The following is a 12,896-nucleotide window of genomic DNA, read 5'->3' as shown; positions in this document are numbered from 1 at the left end:
TTTCTCAAACTCTTCCAAAAAAATTGAAGAGGGAACACTCCCAAACTCATCTTATGAGGTGAGCATTACCCTGATACCAAAGCCAGATAAGGATACTACATGAAAAGAAAACTACAGGCCAATATCCCTGATGAATATAGATGTAAAAATTCTCAACAAGATACTAGCAAACCAAATTCAACAGCACATTAAAAGACTTATATGCCATGATCAATTGGGATTTATCCCTGGGATGCAAAGATGATTCAACACACACAAATCAATAAACGTAATATACTCATTAATAGAATGAAAGATTAAAACTGTGGTATTTTCAGCTCTATCTTGGGAGAACCCTGTATCATAAATATAATTGGGGATGTTGTCCACTCCATATATGTATATCAATTTCAAAATGCTAGTTTGTGTCAGGATGTGTATCTGGCTAAATGCTTCAAATCTTGTATGAAAAAGTTATAGAAAGTTTAATAAAGAGCCAAAGAGAATTACATTAGACTAGTTCACCCTCAGAAACACAAAAGTAATATGAAATATTTACTAAAAGTTTGGTTTCTAAGTTAAAAAAGTCTGGCTTTTTCAAAGAGGCCAGGAGAAGTCATGAAAGAAATCTAAGCAGGAGAAATGTGGCCAGTTTACATTTTAGAAAGATTGGTCTGCCAGCAGCCTGGACTGCAGGTTGGAGGGATATGTAAGATAAGACCACAGCAATAGTCTAGAGAAGAAGGGGATAAATGATGGTGGACGAGAACTTAAATGGTGGGACATGACAAAAACAGAATTAAGAACTCTTTTGGAGATGGAATTGGGGATCTCAGGCACCTTCCTAACCACTAACACCCAACTCTGGATATGGTTGACTGTCTTCCAAACTAGACTGGTCAGTCACTATCCTCCATCCACTGATGTCTTTCGTCTGAAAGGAAAACAGGTCCCTGGGAGCCCCCCCTGACCCTGCAGACACAAGTAGGAAGATATTTCATAAAAATGCTTTATTTAATGAGTAGCAGCCCGAGTCGCAGCCCCACCTCCCCACCTAACACGTACAAACACGTACACATCCTGTCCTTCTATTTCCACAAGGGAGCACATGCCAAGGTGATATCCATCCCCAGCCATCTGACTCATACAGAGAACAGATAGGAGGGGCCCATCACATACACCAAACTATCGCAACAACACTCCTTTCACTGTTTCTGTTCAGTCTAGAAGACTTGGCCTAAAATTGTTTTAAGATTTTCTGTTATTTGCAATGTTATGGAAAAGTAAATTACTGACATTCACAAGGTGACAAACTGTCAAGAAGAAGACTGTTTTGTTTTCCTTTTTTAATTTAGAATCTTGTTAGCAATACATTACATCCTTAATAGAAAAAAACAACCATTTACACAGTAACTCAAAAACCAGCCATTTAAGAAAATAATGTAGTAATCAACTGCTACCAGGGAAAACAGGCCCACTCATTTGATTCTACTGGCAAGTCCAGGTTTATGCAAAATTTGAGAGAGTCTCTGTCCTGAATGGATGATGAAGCATTCAAGTAAAAGGTAAGGAGTTATAAGGGTGAGTTTTTGAGGGATTCTGCCTCAGAAGAAGTTATTCCAGGAGTAGCCACAGTCCTTCAGTTTACTCCAATGTTGCAAAGTTTCTGGGACGACCAGCATAGTTGCCTTTTGAGGAGTTTTGACAATTCATCAGCCTCAAGATTCAGGTCTTATAAACATTCTTTCCACATTAAAAAAGACTTTGTCCCACAGGAATAAGTTATCATCGCTTCTCCAGCTTCTTGTATTTGGCTTCTGCAGGGGGGAGAGGGAGAAGAAGTTATACCTTTTAAAATTGGCTCTTACAAAGATACTTTTCAGTTAGCCTTTCTAGGTAAATTCAAAAACGTCTATTACATTAAAAAATATCTATTAACTTCAGTCCTCTTAGCTGTCCAAACTGTATCCAAATTATAGGCATACCATAAATGGCAACTATCATATTAGCTAAGGACAGATATTTGGATATCTGTCCAAATATAATCAATGTGCACAACTTAAGGAGTCAAATATACACATACAGAACTGAGAACCTAACGTGAGTTCTCTAAGTTCTAACCCTATCAACAGTACCTGATCAGATGCTCCACCAGGGTTAAGCAGACCTACTGGCACTTGAGCCACCAGGAGCCTTACAAAGCACAGGAAATTGCCTCTCCAGGCTCTGTCCCAGGCACCCTCTGAGAGCCAGACTGGGACTTTGAAGAAGTACGTTTCACCTTTTATTTTCTTATCCCTACCCCTCACTCTAGGAAAACAATTTTGAAAGATACAGAAATTTAAAAGACCATCACATAAACCTCAATGTATGGATTCCCTTTTTCTTTAAAACCTTGAAAGCATCTGGCACAATGCCTTCTAAAGTTCACAGTCACCATTTAGTAAATTTAATTGTGGACAATGAAACTGCTAACTACCACGCATGTCTCAGTCTGCTACAAACCAATCTTTTGAAGTAGTCAACAACTGTCAATGATAAAAATAAAATAATCTGTAAATTATATCTAGGCTAAAAACAACTGCATTATTTTTAATCATGGATATAAGAGCCAGAGTCAATTAGCAAGGCATCAGTACTAGTACGAGTTTCCTCCTTAAAGGAAAAGTAACCCTTCAAGAAAGGCTTGATTGACTACTGTTTTCTAAGACATGTATCTACATTATTAAAGATGCTTCAGCCTGCTGAACCACAATGAAGAGCTTGAGCTTTGTAATCAATCAGACCTAGTTTGAAATATAGCTCTTCTATATACTAGCTTTGTGTCCTTAAGCAAGTTATAACCCCTTCAACCACAGTTTCCTCTTCAATAGAATGGGGATAAAAATTATGACTTACCTCAGAGACTGAAGGAAAAAAAACATAATAGACATAAAATATTAAGAACAGTGCCTGATATATCACTAAGTGCTCAGGAAATGTTATTTTATTATTGTCACTAATAAAAAGTTACTTTCAAGAGGTTCTGTGAAGATTAAAATAGATCACTGTAGGCACACCATAAATGTTAACCATCTTATTATATGAGGTCATACTGGCAGGAGGGTACTCATCAAACCAAAAGAGAAATAAAAATGGTTACCCAGTTTTTTTGAATACGCGTCCAACTTGTAGGCTGCCTGCTCAAGAGCTGCTACTTGCTCCTCAATTACATTGATCTGATCCAGATAAGGCTGTAGTCCAGCATCTTTAAAAACAAAGACAGACCCCAGGTTTATACAACACCAACAAGGAGTGCAGAAAAAAGTGGAAGGTAAGCATGCTAGTGTCTCTCCAGCTCTGCCTAAGACAGAGTGGGTGGAGTGACATGATTCTGATCACTAGCAGGCAGATGCCTTAGAAGACAGTAGCTAGCTGATCAGGTATGGCGGTGACCTAAACAAAGTTAAGTCTCTCGCATCTACTGGTTTTCCTCTCTTAAATTCCTTGCTCCTCAAGCAATCTTTCCGTTACTGATTTGGTTTCTTGGGTACTCCCAGACCAAGAAGGAGAGCCCTAAAGACAGGGAACACAAATATAAGTCAATGGGAAAATATATTCTACCAGTCTAAAGTAGCATTTTCCAATTATAGATGTTCTGGTTTTCTGTTTATAAAGTAGTCCTTTATAGGTTTCACTGTTAAATTAATTCACTGTTTTTCCAGGAATAAACGGATCAAATCAAGATTCAGAAGCAGAAATAACCATACCATCAAAGCATGCTAATCCTCACAATGGAAGAAATTCACCTTAATTTTCTAATTCACTTTTAGAAAATGAGCTCCTTGAGGACAGGGGCCATGTTCTCCACTGCCCCAAGCACAAAAGAACATTAAATACAAACACATTTAATTGTAAAAAATTATTACTTACACTTCTGGTTTAAGTCCTTTAAGTTTCTACTAATGTTTATAGCAATATCTTTCATTTCAAGATACTTCAGGCTGGTTAGTTTATTCATATTTTCCAGAAGCTTATAGTCTTCACTGGTGGCTTTAAAACAAACAGAAGACGTGATGCCTTTAAGATTTGTTTAGATAACTGGAATGCGGAATCAACTACCAAATGGTAGTTCAAGGCAGGACCTAGGGACTGTCAAAGAAGCAGGCCACTTTTGATCTGTGACATTTATACTCAGCCTATGTACTCTAAATGTCTAAGTAGAAATTCAGGCAACAATCAGCAAACTATTGAAACCAAATAAAATCCAGAAGCTTCAGGATCTTAGTTAGAAAGGAAAATGATAAACTCATGTACCAAGAAAAGGGAGGTGAAACAGTCTTGGTACCTCTACAACATGAAAACATGTAATTTGCCAGACTGCAGCATAAATACATATATATATCAATATATATATAAAGTCAACTAGGACCTCAACACTTCTTTTTTTTTTTTTTTTTTTCTGCCAGCCACTCTGCAGCATGTGGGATCTTCCCAGACCGGGGCACGAACCCGTGTCCCCTGCATCGGCAGGTGGACTCTCAACCACTGCGCCACCAGGGAAGCCCCCTCAACACTTCTTAGTAACTCATTTATTACTTGTGAATCTGTACTCCATTTTATCCACTGACTTCCAAACCATTTGCCTCCTTCTCACATCCTCAATTCCCTTCCCCATCCCTACTCAAAGCAAATGGCCTTTACTCCAACTTTCCCAAAAGCCAAGCCCACTTACATAAACTGCCTCAGTCTTTCTGCCTCACTTCCAAACTTCTCTGTACCTCAGTGTCTTCTCGAGAGGCAGAAGCGTTCCTGTTCTCGCCACGACAGCTCCTCCTCCCGTGCGCCGATCCCAACCCTTCCACCTCTTCAGGGCCTCTCTTCAGTATCCCCTTTCCCTTGCCCTTCCAAACTCTCTCTCCATCCCGGCACCTTCCTCTCTATCTAGAAATATATTCCGGTTTCCTCCAGCCCAAAAGCACTCCCTCTACTGTACACCTACATCATTTGCTCAGTAAAGCAAAGGAGCTTCACTGCTAACCCTTCTGAAAGAGTAGCTTACACTCACTGCTTCCTCCTCCTCACCCTTCACTCGTGTAAACCCTTCCAGTCTGGTCTCTGTCCCCACCACCCAGAACAATTACAAGCTCCAAGGTCATCAGTGCTCTCCTAACCACCAAAGCCATGGCCTTTTCTCAGGTATTATCCTCCTGGGCCTCTCCAATAACATCTGACACTACTGATCTCTCTCTCTTCATGAAACACTCATTTCCCTCGGCTGCTACAGCATTTTCTCACTGCTCTTTTTGAGTTTCTATACCACATCTCTTCTCATCTAACCCCCTTAACTGTCAGTTCTCAACTTTCCCTCAGCTGTGACACATGGCTGATGTTTACATGGGTGGCACATTTCCATGGGCATTCCCAGGGTTATGCTAGCTTCCTTTCAAACTCAAAAAAGTATCTGTATAGGTAAGAATGACAATCACAGGGAAATTACAATCCACTTAAAATTCATTTTGTAATAAATCATTTGGAAACCTAGGTACTTTAAGTACTGTTAATAAAAACAAATTAATTGCCCAATACAGGCATTCCCTGAGATTTCAGTGCAGGTCCTCTTATCTACCTCTATGGTCTTCCCTGGCAGTCTCATCCTGCACAGCCTCAACTCACTCTGCTATGCTCCTGCTCTGATCACTCTCTGAGCTCTGGACTCACATGTTGAAGTCACCTGGATGTCTTGATAACAGTCACCTGAGTGTCCCAGTAATAACTAAAATCAGCCAAGTCAAAACTGAAAATATTATTTTCACACTAAACATGGTTCCTCTTTCCAACCTGCCTATTTTGGCTGAGGACACCACCCAGGCTTAAAACTGCAGACACATCTTAAGCTGCTCCCATCCCTTAACACCCACTTCAACAAGTCCTATAAATTCCACTTCTATAATGTTCTTGCATCCATGCTCCCCTCCCCATTCCTTTTACCATCACTCTGTCAGACGGTTACTTTTCATCTGAAATATTGCTCTTCTGTGTCTCCTGCATATCCATACTCTCACTGCTATCAAATTAGTCTCTCTCAAACAAGGGTCACACACTCAAATACCCAGGAGCCAACAATATTATGTAAATGAGTGAAGCAAGCCAGGTGTTTGCATTTTAAACGCAAGATTACTCACTTCTACAAAGAAATACACTCTCCCACTTCTTGGAACCTTACTCACTTCTACAAAGAAATACACTCTCCCACTTCTTGGAACCTATGGTCCTCTTAGTCTTAGTCTGTCATTTACTTTACCAATCTTGATAGACGTTGGTACAGAAAACCATTTCTGTACCACTACTAAAAAAACAACAATATAAGAACGGTAATAAGTGGCAACTGACACCAGGTCTCAGTAAAAGGGAGAAAACAGGGAGTAGTTGGGGACAAACTGCACAGCGCTGGTCCATTTAAAGGAGACAATGCCCAACTCTAGCCAATTAGAGCCTTGCAAGAATGGGGGACTACTACTGCCAAATCTTTGGAATTTTTAAAGAAAAGCCAAAAAAAAAATCTAGATTTTGTTGCTTGGTTTCTTTTGCTCAGAAATAAACAAACAAATAAATAAATAGGCTGTTGGAGACTCACAACCCCTCCTATTCTGCACCAAGCATTTTCCCATACATTCTGGTTCATAAATTTAGCTCACAGCAACTTCCTGGGGAAGTGAAACAACATAACAGCCTTTATGAAAAGCCACACTGGACCAGACTTCATTTTTTTAGATCCTCCTCCACACATGGGTCATGTGTTCACCTGGAAATACACACTGGACCAAAAAATTAATCATGTCCCAAAGGGTGGGAGAGACGAACCTAATAGATCCCTAAATCTGCAGGTCACTCCCCATTTCCCTTTAACCTCGTAAATACACCTGCTTAGCCAACAAACTGCTTGCTTATACCACCTCACTCACCAGTCATTTCCCACTTTTTGGCCAATCAATCACTTTACAGCCCTGTTCAAAATGCACCTCCCCTAAAGAAGCACTTCTTTTTTTTTTTTTTTTTTTTTTTTTTTTTTTGCGGTATGCGGGCCTCTCACTGTTGTGGCCTCTCCCGTTGTGGAGCACAGGCTCCGGACGTGCAGGCTCAGCGGCCATGGCTCACGGGCCCAGCCACTCCGCGACATGTGGGATCCTCCCGGACCGGGGCACGAACCCGTGTCCCCTGCATCGACAGGCGGACTCTCAACCACTGCGCCACCAGGGAAGCCCAAGAAGCACTTCTTGATGAATTCTTTTTTGTTTTCTCAGCCTCAGTCTACACTAAGGAGGCCTGCAGGGCTGTATTAAGTATTCTTATGTGTTTCTGTACCGAATTTTTTTTTATTCAAGTACAGTTGATTTACAATGTTGTGTTAATTACTGCTGTACAGCAAAGTGATTCAGCTATACGTATATATACATTCTTTTTTCTTTACATTCTTTTCCATTATGGTTTATCATAGGCTATTGAATATAGTTCTCTGTGCTGTGCAGTAGGACCTCGTTGTTTATCCTGTGTTGCTGAAAGTAATTCGTGAATTTCTCCAGGGAACGGATGGACTTCTTTCCTACTCATTCTTGACCTCCCCAAACTTCCACCAGGCATGTTTCGAGGTGTGTGGGGTTAGGGAGGGAGCCGCAGACTGACGCTGCTAAAGCACCTCACAGGCCTACCAGGGCCAAACCCCAGCTCCAGCGAGTGGTGCCCGGAACTAGCGGAATCAACCCGGGCCCCGCCTCACCCGTCAGTTCCCCAGTCAGGTAAGTTGCCATCTTGGAGAACATGTCCCGGCAGAGTTCAGTGATGTCAGCCTCAGCGGGCTCTTTTGCTTCCTCAGCGGTCTCCACGGCGGCATCATCTGGATCAAAGGAGAATGAGTAAGTGCCCCGGGCTGCCCTGGTCCTAATCCAGCCAGAGAAGCCTCTCCCTACATCCCTCCAGCGGTCCTCATTGCATCAAATCGGCTCCATTCTCCATGTGCCGTAATTTCGAGTCCCTCACTTCGTCCCTGCCCCACCTGACACGCCAACTCTGCTCCCTTGCACCGGCCTCAGCTCACACTCGACCCCGCGGCCAAACCTTCTCAGTCGCCCTGACAGGACAAACACGCGTACACACAGGCGCGCCCCTCCGACCTGCCCGCTCCCGCCAGGTGAGCCCTGGCACCTCGGACCCGTAACCCAGAGCCCCAGGCCTCCCACTGGACATTTCGTCCCCATCCACTCCGCATACCCCGAACGGGCTCCTCGCGGTGAGTCTCTGGGACACCCTCGGCCGCCGCCGCCATGCCCAGCCCCGCGCTGCTTCTGGTTCTGGGATGCCTGCGCATGCGCGCCGGGCGTGCCCCGCCCACCCCGCCCTGGGTTCATTGCCCTGCGCTTCTGCGCTTCTGGGCTAAGCCATACCGCAAGGAGTGAGTGATAGCCAAGCGTAGGCAACAAGCCGAATTTGAAGCTAAAATAAGCTTCGTGAGTCGATCAGCTGCCATGAGTCCGACGTCTGGAACAAAGGATGCGCTCAATTCTGCGGCCACTCCCTGGCGGGATCACTAGCCTAGTAAGACCTCTCTGGGATGGGTCGAGCCCAGTGCGGCCTGCTGACTAAAATGACCCGAGACAAGTTAGCCCCTCCCCAGAGAATCCTCACCCCGGCTGCTATTAGTCACTGAAAGACTGCTCAAGGAATCCTTGCTTTTGAAGATAGTCTCATCTAGGCTCTGGGAAACCTTCGGGCATTATCCCTGAGCCGAAAAACTCTCTCTTCCTATGTCCTAGACTAATATCAGCTCATTGGACCTTTTTTCCCAAGCTTCAGTCTGGCACCTACGTCTCTTGGGTTGATACAGCCTTTCTTTGTTTATTTATTTTTGGCTGTGTTGGGTCCTTGTTGCTGCGCATGGGCCTTCTCTAGTTGCGGCGAGCAGGGGCTACTCATCATTATGGTGCATGGGCTTCTCATTGCTGTGGCTTCTCTTCTTGCGGAGCATGAGCTCTAGGCTTGCGGGCTTCAGTAGTTGTGGCACGCGGGCTCAGTAGTTGTGGCTCTCAGGCTCCAGAGCACAGGCCCGGTAGTGTGGCGCACTGGCTTAGTTACTCCGTAGCATGTGGGATCTTCCAGACCAGGGCTCGAACCCGTGTCCCCTGCATTGGCAGGTGGATTCTTAACCACTGCGCCACCAGGAAAGTCCCGAAACAGCCTTTCTGTTTTTTTTTTTTGTTGTTGTTGTTGTTGTTTTTGCGGTACGCGGGCCTCTCACTGTTGTGGCCTCTCCCGTTGCGGAGCACAGGTTCTGGACGCGCAGGCTCAGCGGCCACGGCTCACGGGCCCAGCCGCTCCGCGGCATGTGGAATCCTCCCGGACCGGGGCACGAACCTGTGTCCCCTGCATCGGCAGGTGGACTCTCAACCACTGCGCCACCAGGGAAACCCCGAAACAGCCTTTCTTGAAGAAAGCTTAGATCATAATTGTTTAGGACTGAGGATACACTCTGGTTATCTTAATTGCATTCAGCTGTTTCACAAGACTTCTGGGTGTATAGAATGTATTTGATGGGATGGGAGAATGCAGGTGGGTGAAGGGAATGGATGAAAAAAGAAACTGGGAGCAATGGAAGGTGCAGAATGAGGGAGGAATAAAAGTCACAGGGGCAGAGAGAGGGGATAAATATCAGGTCTCAGGATGCAGGCCTATACATCCAGAATCTTGGTGTAGGAGTTTTTTTGTCTTATCCCTGCTTATCCTCCATCTGCACTCTCACCGCCCACACCCAACAGCGCACGCACGCACGCATGCACGCACACACAAACACACACACCATAATCTCTTCACTCTAAGGACCAGGCCTCCCTAGGTCACTGTCTCCACTCCCTCCAATAGTAGTGTCCGCTATTTCAAACCGTTCCTATGAGTCAGAAGTTTTTCTTTCAGAACCCCTGGGGCAGCCAGCTTCTTCACATTGTCACTGCCTCAACTCTACACCTCCCAGCAGGGATGAGCTTTCTCCAGCCCAGGTACAAGGATGGTTCACAGTTCCAGACTCTCTTCTTTCCGCTGCAGTCCCCGAAGCAAGTGCAAAGTCCTGGTTTTCCTAAGGATTTTTATTGATAATCACCAGGCAAACCCACATTGTCCTATGGAAGGACAGAGTCAGAGTCCCCCACATTTTATCCAAATATCTCGGAATCCTGAGGTCATTTCTTTGCCAGCTTCTCCTCAGGCCCCATCTCTGTCCTGGTTTTCAGCCCCTTCAGTGTTCAGTGGCATGTCTGGAGGTAGGTTTTTCCACCGAGTCTTCCTGGACTTTGCTGGGGAAGGCTGGGGGAGGTCACCACTCCAACTCCTCTGCAACATTGTACTCTCCCCACGAGAGAAAGTGTCCTCTCTGGCTTCCCCTTCTCTTTCACAGGGAAACCCTATAGGGAAGACATGAACCCCATGGGTACTGGCAGTGGATCTCTAGATGCACAGAGGAAAAGGTTCACTGGCAAGTAGGAAGACATCTAGATATTGCTGTTCTCTCAGCTTCTACTTTTTTCACAAATCATGGCTATCCAGATGATTAGGAAAGTTATTACCCTCCTTTCCTTTATTATTATTATTATTTTTATTATTTTATTTTTTTAATTTTTTTTGCGTTACGTGGGCCTCTCACTGTTGTGGCCTCTCCCGTTGCGGAGCACAGGCTCCGGACGCGCAGGCTCAGCGGCCATGGCTCACGGGCCCAGCCGCTCCGCGGCATGTGGGATCTTCCCAGACCGGGACACGAACCCGCGTCCCCTGCATCGGCAGGCGGACTCTCAACCACTGCGCCACCAGGGAAGCCCTCCTTTATTATTTTTTACTGACTTTTTAAAAAATCATCACAGCAGAGTTCAGAGCACAGGGAGTGAGAGACCCAGCAGGAGATATTTCACAGAGTTATACACAGAAACATTGGCTCAGAAGGCCGGGCACAGGGCGGGACTCAGCAGCAGCAGTGGTGGGACCCGCTGCCCTAGAAGTGGAGGGTGTGTACTGAGGGGGCTTCTGGGGAGGTGGTGACAGAGGAGCCTGCTGTCTGATGCTTTAGGACCCCTCCCCCACCACTCTCCTGCCCGCCCTGGAGTCCCCAGGGGGCTGGAGTCACAGCTGGGGCTGCCTGCAGGTGCTCCCAAATGCCTTGTTCCCCCTGTTGGAAGAAAAAGGGACAGGTCATTTGGAGGAGGAGTTTGTGTCCCACTTTTCCTTTTACCTGGATCTGTTTCTCCTACCCCAGACCCTCTCCTAGGGGCTAAGGCTGCCCTCAAGGCCAGAGCAACCAATTTCATGTCTTCCCTCCAACCCCCACCTCCACGATTCACTGACTACTGGGAACATGTTGCCCCAGGAGCCTGAAACATTGGTCTTTCAAAAATGTTTTGCCTCGGGCTTCCCTGGTGGCGCAGTGGTTAAGAATACGCCTGCCAATGCAGGGGACATGGGTTCGAGCCCTGGTCCGGGAAGATCCCACATGCCACGGAGCAACTAAGCCCGTGAGCCACAACTACTGAGCCCATGTGTCACAACTACTGAAGCCCGCGCACCTAGAGCCCGTGCTCTGCAACAAGAGAAGCCACTGCAATGAAAAGCCCGCGCACCGGAACACAGAGTAGCCCCCGCTTGCCGCAACTAGAGAAAGCCCGTGCGCAGCAATGGAGACCCAGTGCAGCCAAAAATAAATAAATAAATAAATTTATTTTTTTAAAAATGTTTTGGCTCTACCCACTGAGTGGAAAAGATGGTAGAGTTCAGCTGTGGGAGCCGAGAGGATCCAGGTGAGAGACCACTCACCATGCCTGGAGAGGGAGCCAGCTGCCCTTTCTTCTCCAGCATCGTCAGCTTTGAGCCCATGGCATCAACCTGGGTCATGACTCCTTCCAGGACAGTCTCCAGCTGCAAAACTCTCCTTTTGAGCCTGTGCAAGATTTGAGAGAGACCAAGGGAGCAGAAATATGTGTGTGGAGGGCTGGGTGATTCCATACAGAAGAGTATGTGTCTGGATGGGAGCAAGGAAGGTAAAGCCCAGCCTTGTCAGGAGAATTAAAGGGGGAGAGGGGTTTTCCCTGGGGTAGTACAGGGAATTGGAAGGTTGTGGAAAGAAGCTCAAGATAGGATGACATAAACACAGTCAGTCCCGGGCCGCCGGGCTGCACGTACATGTAGAATTCTTCTCCTGAAACCCAGCCACCTGCTTTGGCAGCCTCTGGACTCAACTCGCCTGCTGGGCTACTCACAGTGGACCAGCGCAGGTTCTCAGTCTCAGCGGTGAGGGCCACCTGATCAGGAGGTCAGAGAGCAGAGAGAAGACAACTGGGAAGCCATCAGGTCCTGCTCCATCACCTGCTCTAACGGGCTCGCGGGACCAGGCCTCGGGCTCCAGTGCTTGCTATTCCCCTTCCCTCTCAGACTCTGGAGACAACAGAATCAGAATGGTCGTGCTGAACACAAAGCTGGCCTAACCTCTGGGAGAGAATCACCTCCACAAGAAACAAAACACAAGCTCCTTGAAGCATTGATGAATGAGGTGCTCACTAGAAGCCAACTCCATTTGGGGGAGCAGGGACAGTGTCCTGGCACTGTTCCTTTTACCCTTGGCTTTTTGGTCTATACTGGATAGGGATGAAGCAGGCATAGCAGGGGCAGCTAAGGATCAGAGTTGGAGAACCCCAAGGAGAAGGCAGCTGCTCAGAAGGAATTGTCAGGGATTCTCAGACAACTGGTCCTTTTCTCCCTAAGACGTTGTTTTAGAGCAATGGTGATCAACCTTGGCTAGGCACTGCAGTCACCTGGGGGGTTGTAAAAAGGACTGATGGCTGGGCCTCCCAACTCCCCCAGAGATTCTGGTCTAGGGTGTGTGGCCTGAGCATGAGGATTTTTTTAAAGCT

General features: G+C 46.0%; 2 protein-coding genes across 2 annotated transcripts in view; both read right to left on the bottom strand.

The window, feature by feature from the left end:
• Positions 1-1,310: 1,310 nt before the first annotated feature.
• On the bottom strand, positions 1,311-8,335 carry BLOC1S2 (biogenesis of lysosomal organelles complex 1 subunit 2). The gene is made up of 5 exons (XM_081249890.1): positions 8,227-8,335; positions 7,736-7,852; positions 3,892-4,011; positions 3,122-3,226; positions 1,311-1,796 (listed from the first exon to the last, which is right to left on the bottom strand). Exons 1-5 carry the CDS (start codon positions 8,321-8,323, stop codon positions 1,765-1,767), a joined length of 471 nt encoding a protein of 156 aa, XP_081106016.1. The 5' UTR covers positions 8,324-8,335; the 3' UTR covers positions 1,311-1,764.
• Positions 8,336-11,115: 2,780 nt separating this feature from the next.
• PKD2L1 (polycystin 2 like 1, transient receptor potential cation channel) overlaps positions 11,116-12,896 on the bottom strand; it is a gene marked incomplete at both ends in the record, with an annotated part of 41,514 nt that continues 39,733 nt past the window's right edge. Inside the window, 4 exon segments of the mRNA XM_081249876.1 lie at positions 11,116-11,151; positions 11,153-11,161; positions 11,803-11,926; positions 12,169-12,287. Coding sequence (XP_081106002.1) covers positions 11,116-11,151; positions 11,153-11,161; positions 11,803-11,926; positions 12,169-12,287 — 288 coding nt within the window.

The sequence above is a fragment of the Mesoplodon bidens genome, assembly GCF_964165515.1.
Source record: "Mesoplodon bidens genome assembly, chromosome: 1".
Classification (NCBI taxonomy): Eukaryota; Metazoa; Chordata; class Mammalia; order Artiodactyla; family Ziphiidae; genus Mesoplodon; species Mesoplodon bidens.
The sequence above is the reverse complement of the archived record's forward strand: the minus strand, read 5'-3'. Positions and strand labels throughout refer to the sequence as shown.

What these genes read in the sequence shown, in the direction of transcription:
- BLOC1S2 (XM_081249890.1), bottom strand. Translation starts at nt 8,323, where the DNA reads ATGCGCAGGCATCCCAGAACCAGAAGCAGCGCGGGGCTGGGCATGGCG. An exon ending in CCGCGAGGAGCCCGTTCGGG is followed by an intron (nt 7,853 to 8,226) that starts GTATGCGGAGTG and finishes CCTTTGATCCAG; the next exon opens with ATGATGCCGCCGTGGAGACC. An exon ending in CGCGTATTCAAAAAAACTGG is followed by an intron (nt 1,797 to 3,121) that starts GTAACCATTTTT and finishes TCCCCCCTGCAG; the next exon opens with AAGCCAAATACAAGAAGCTG.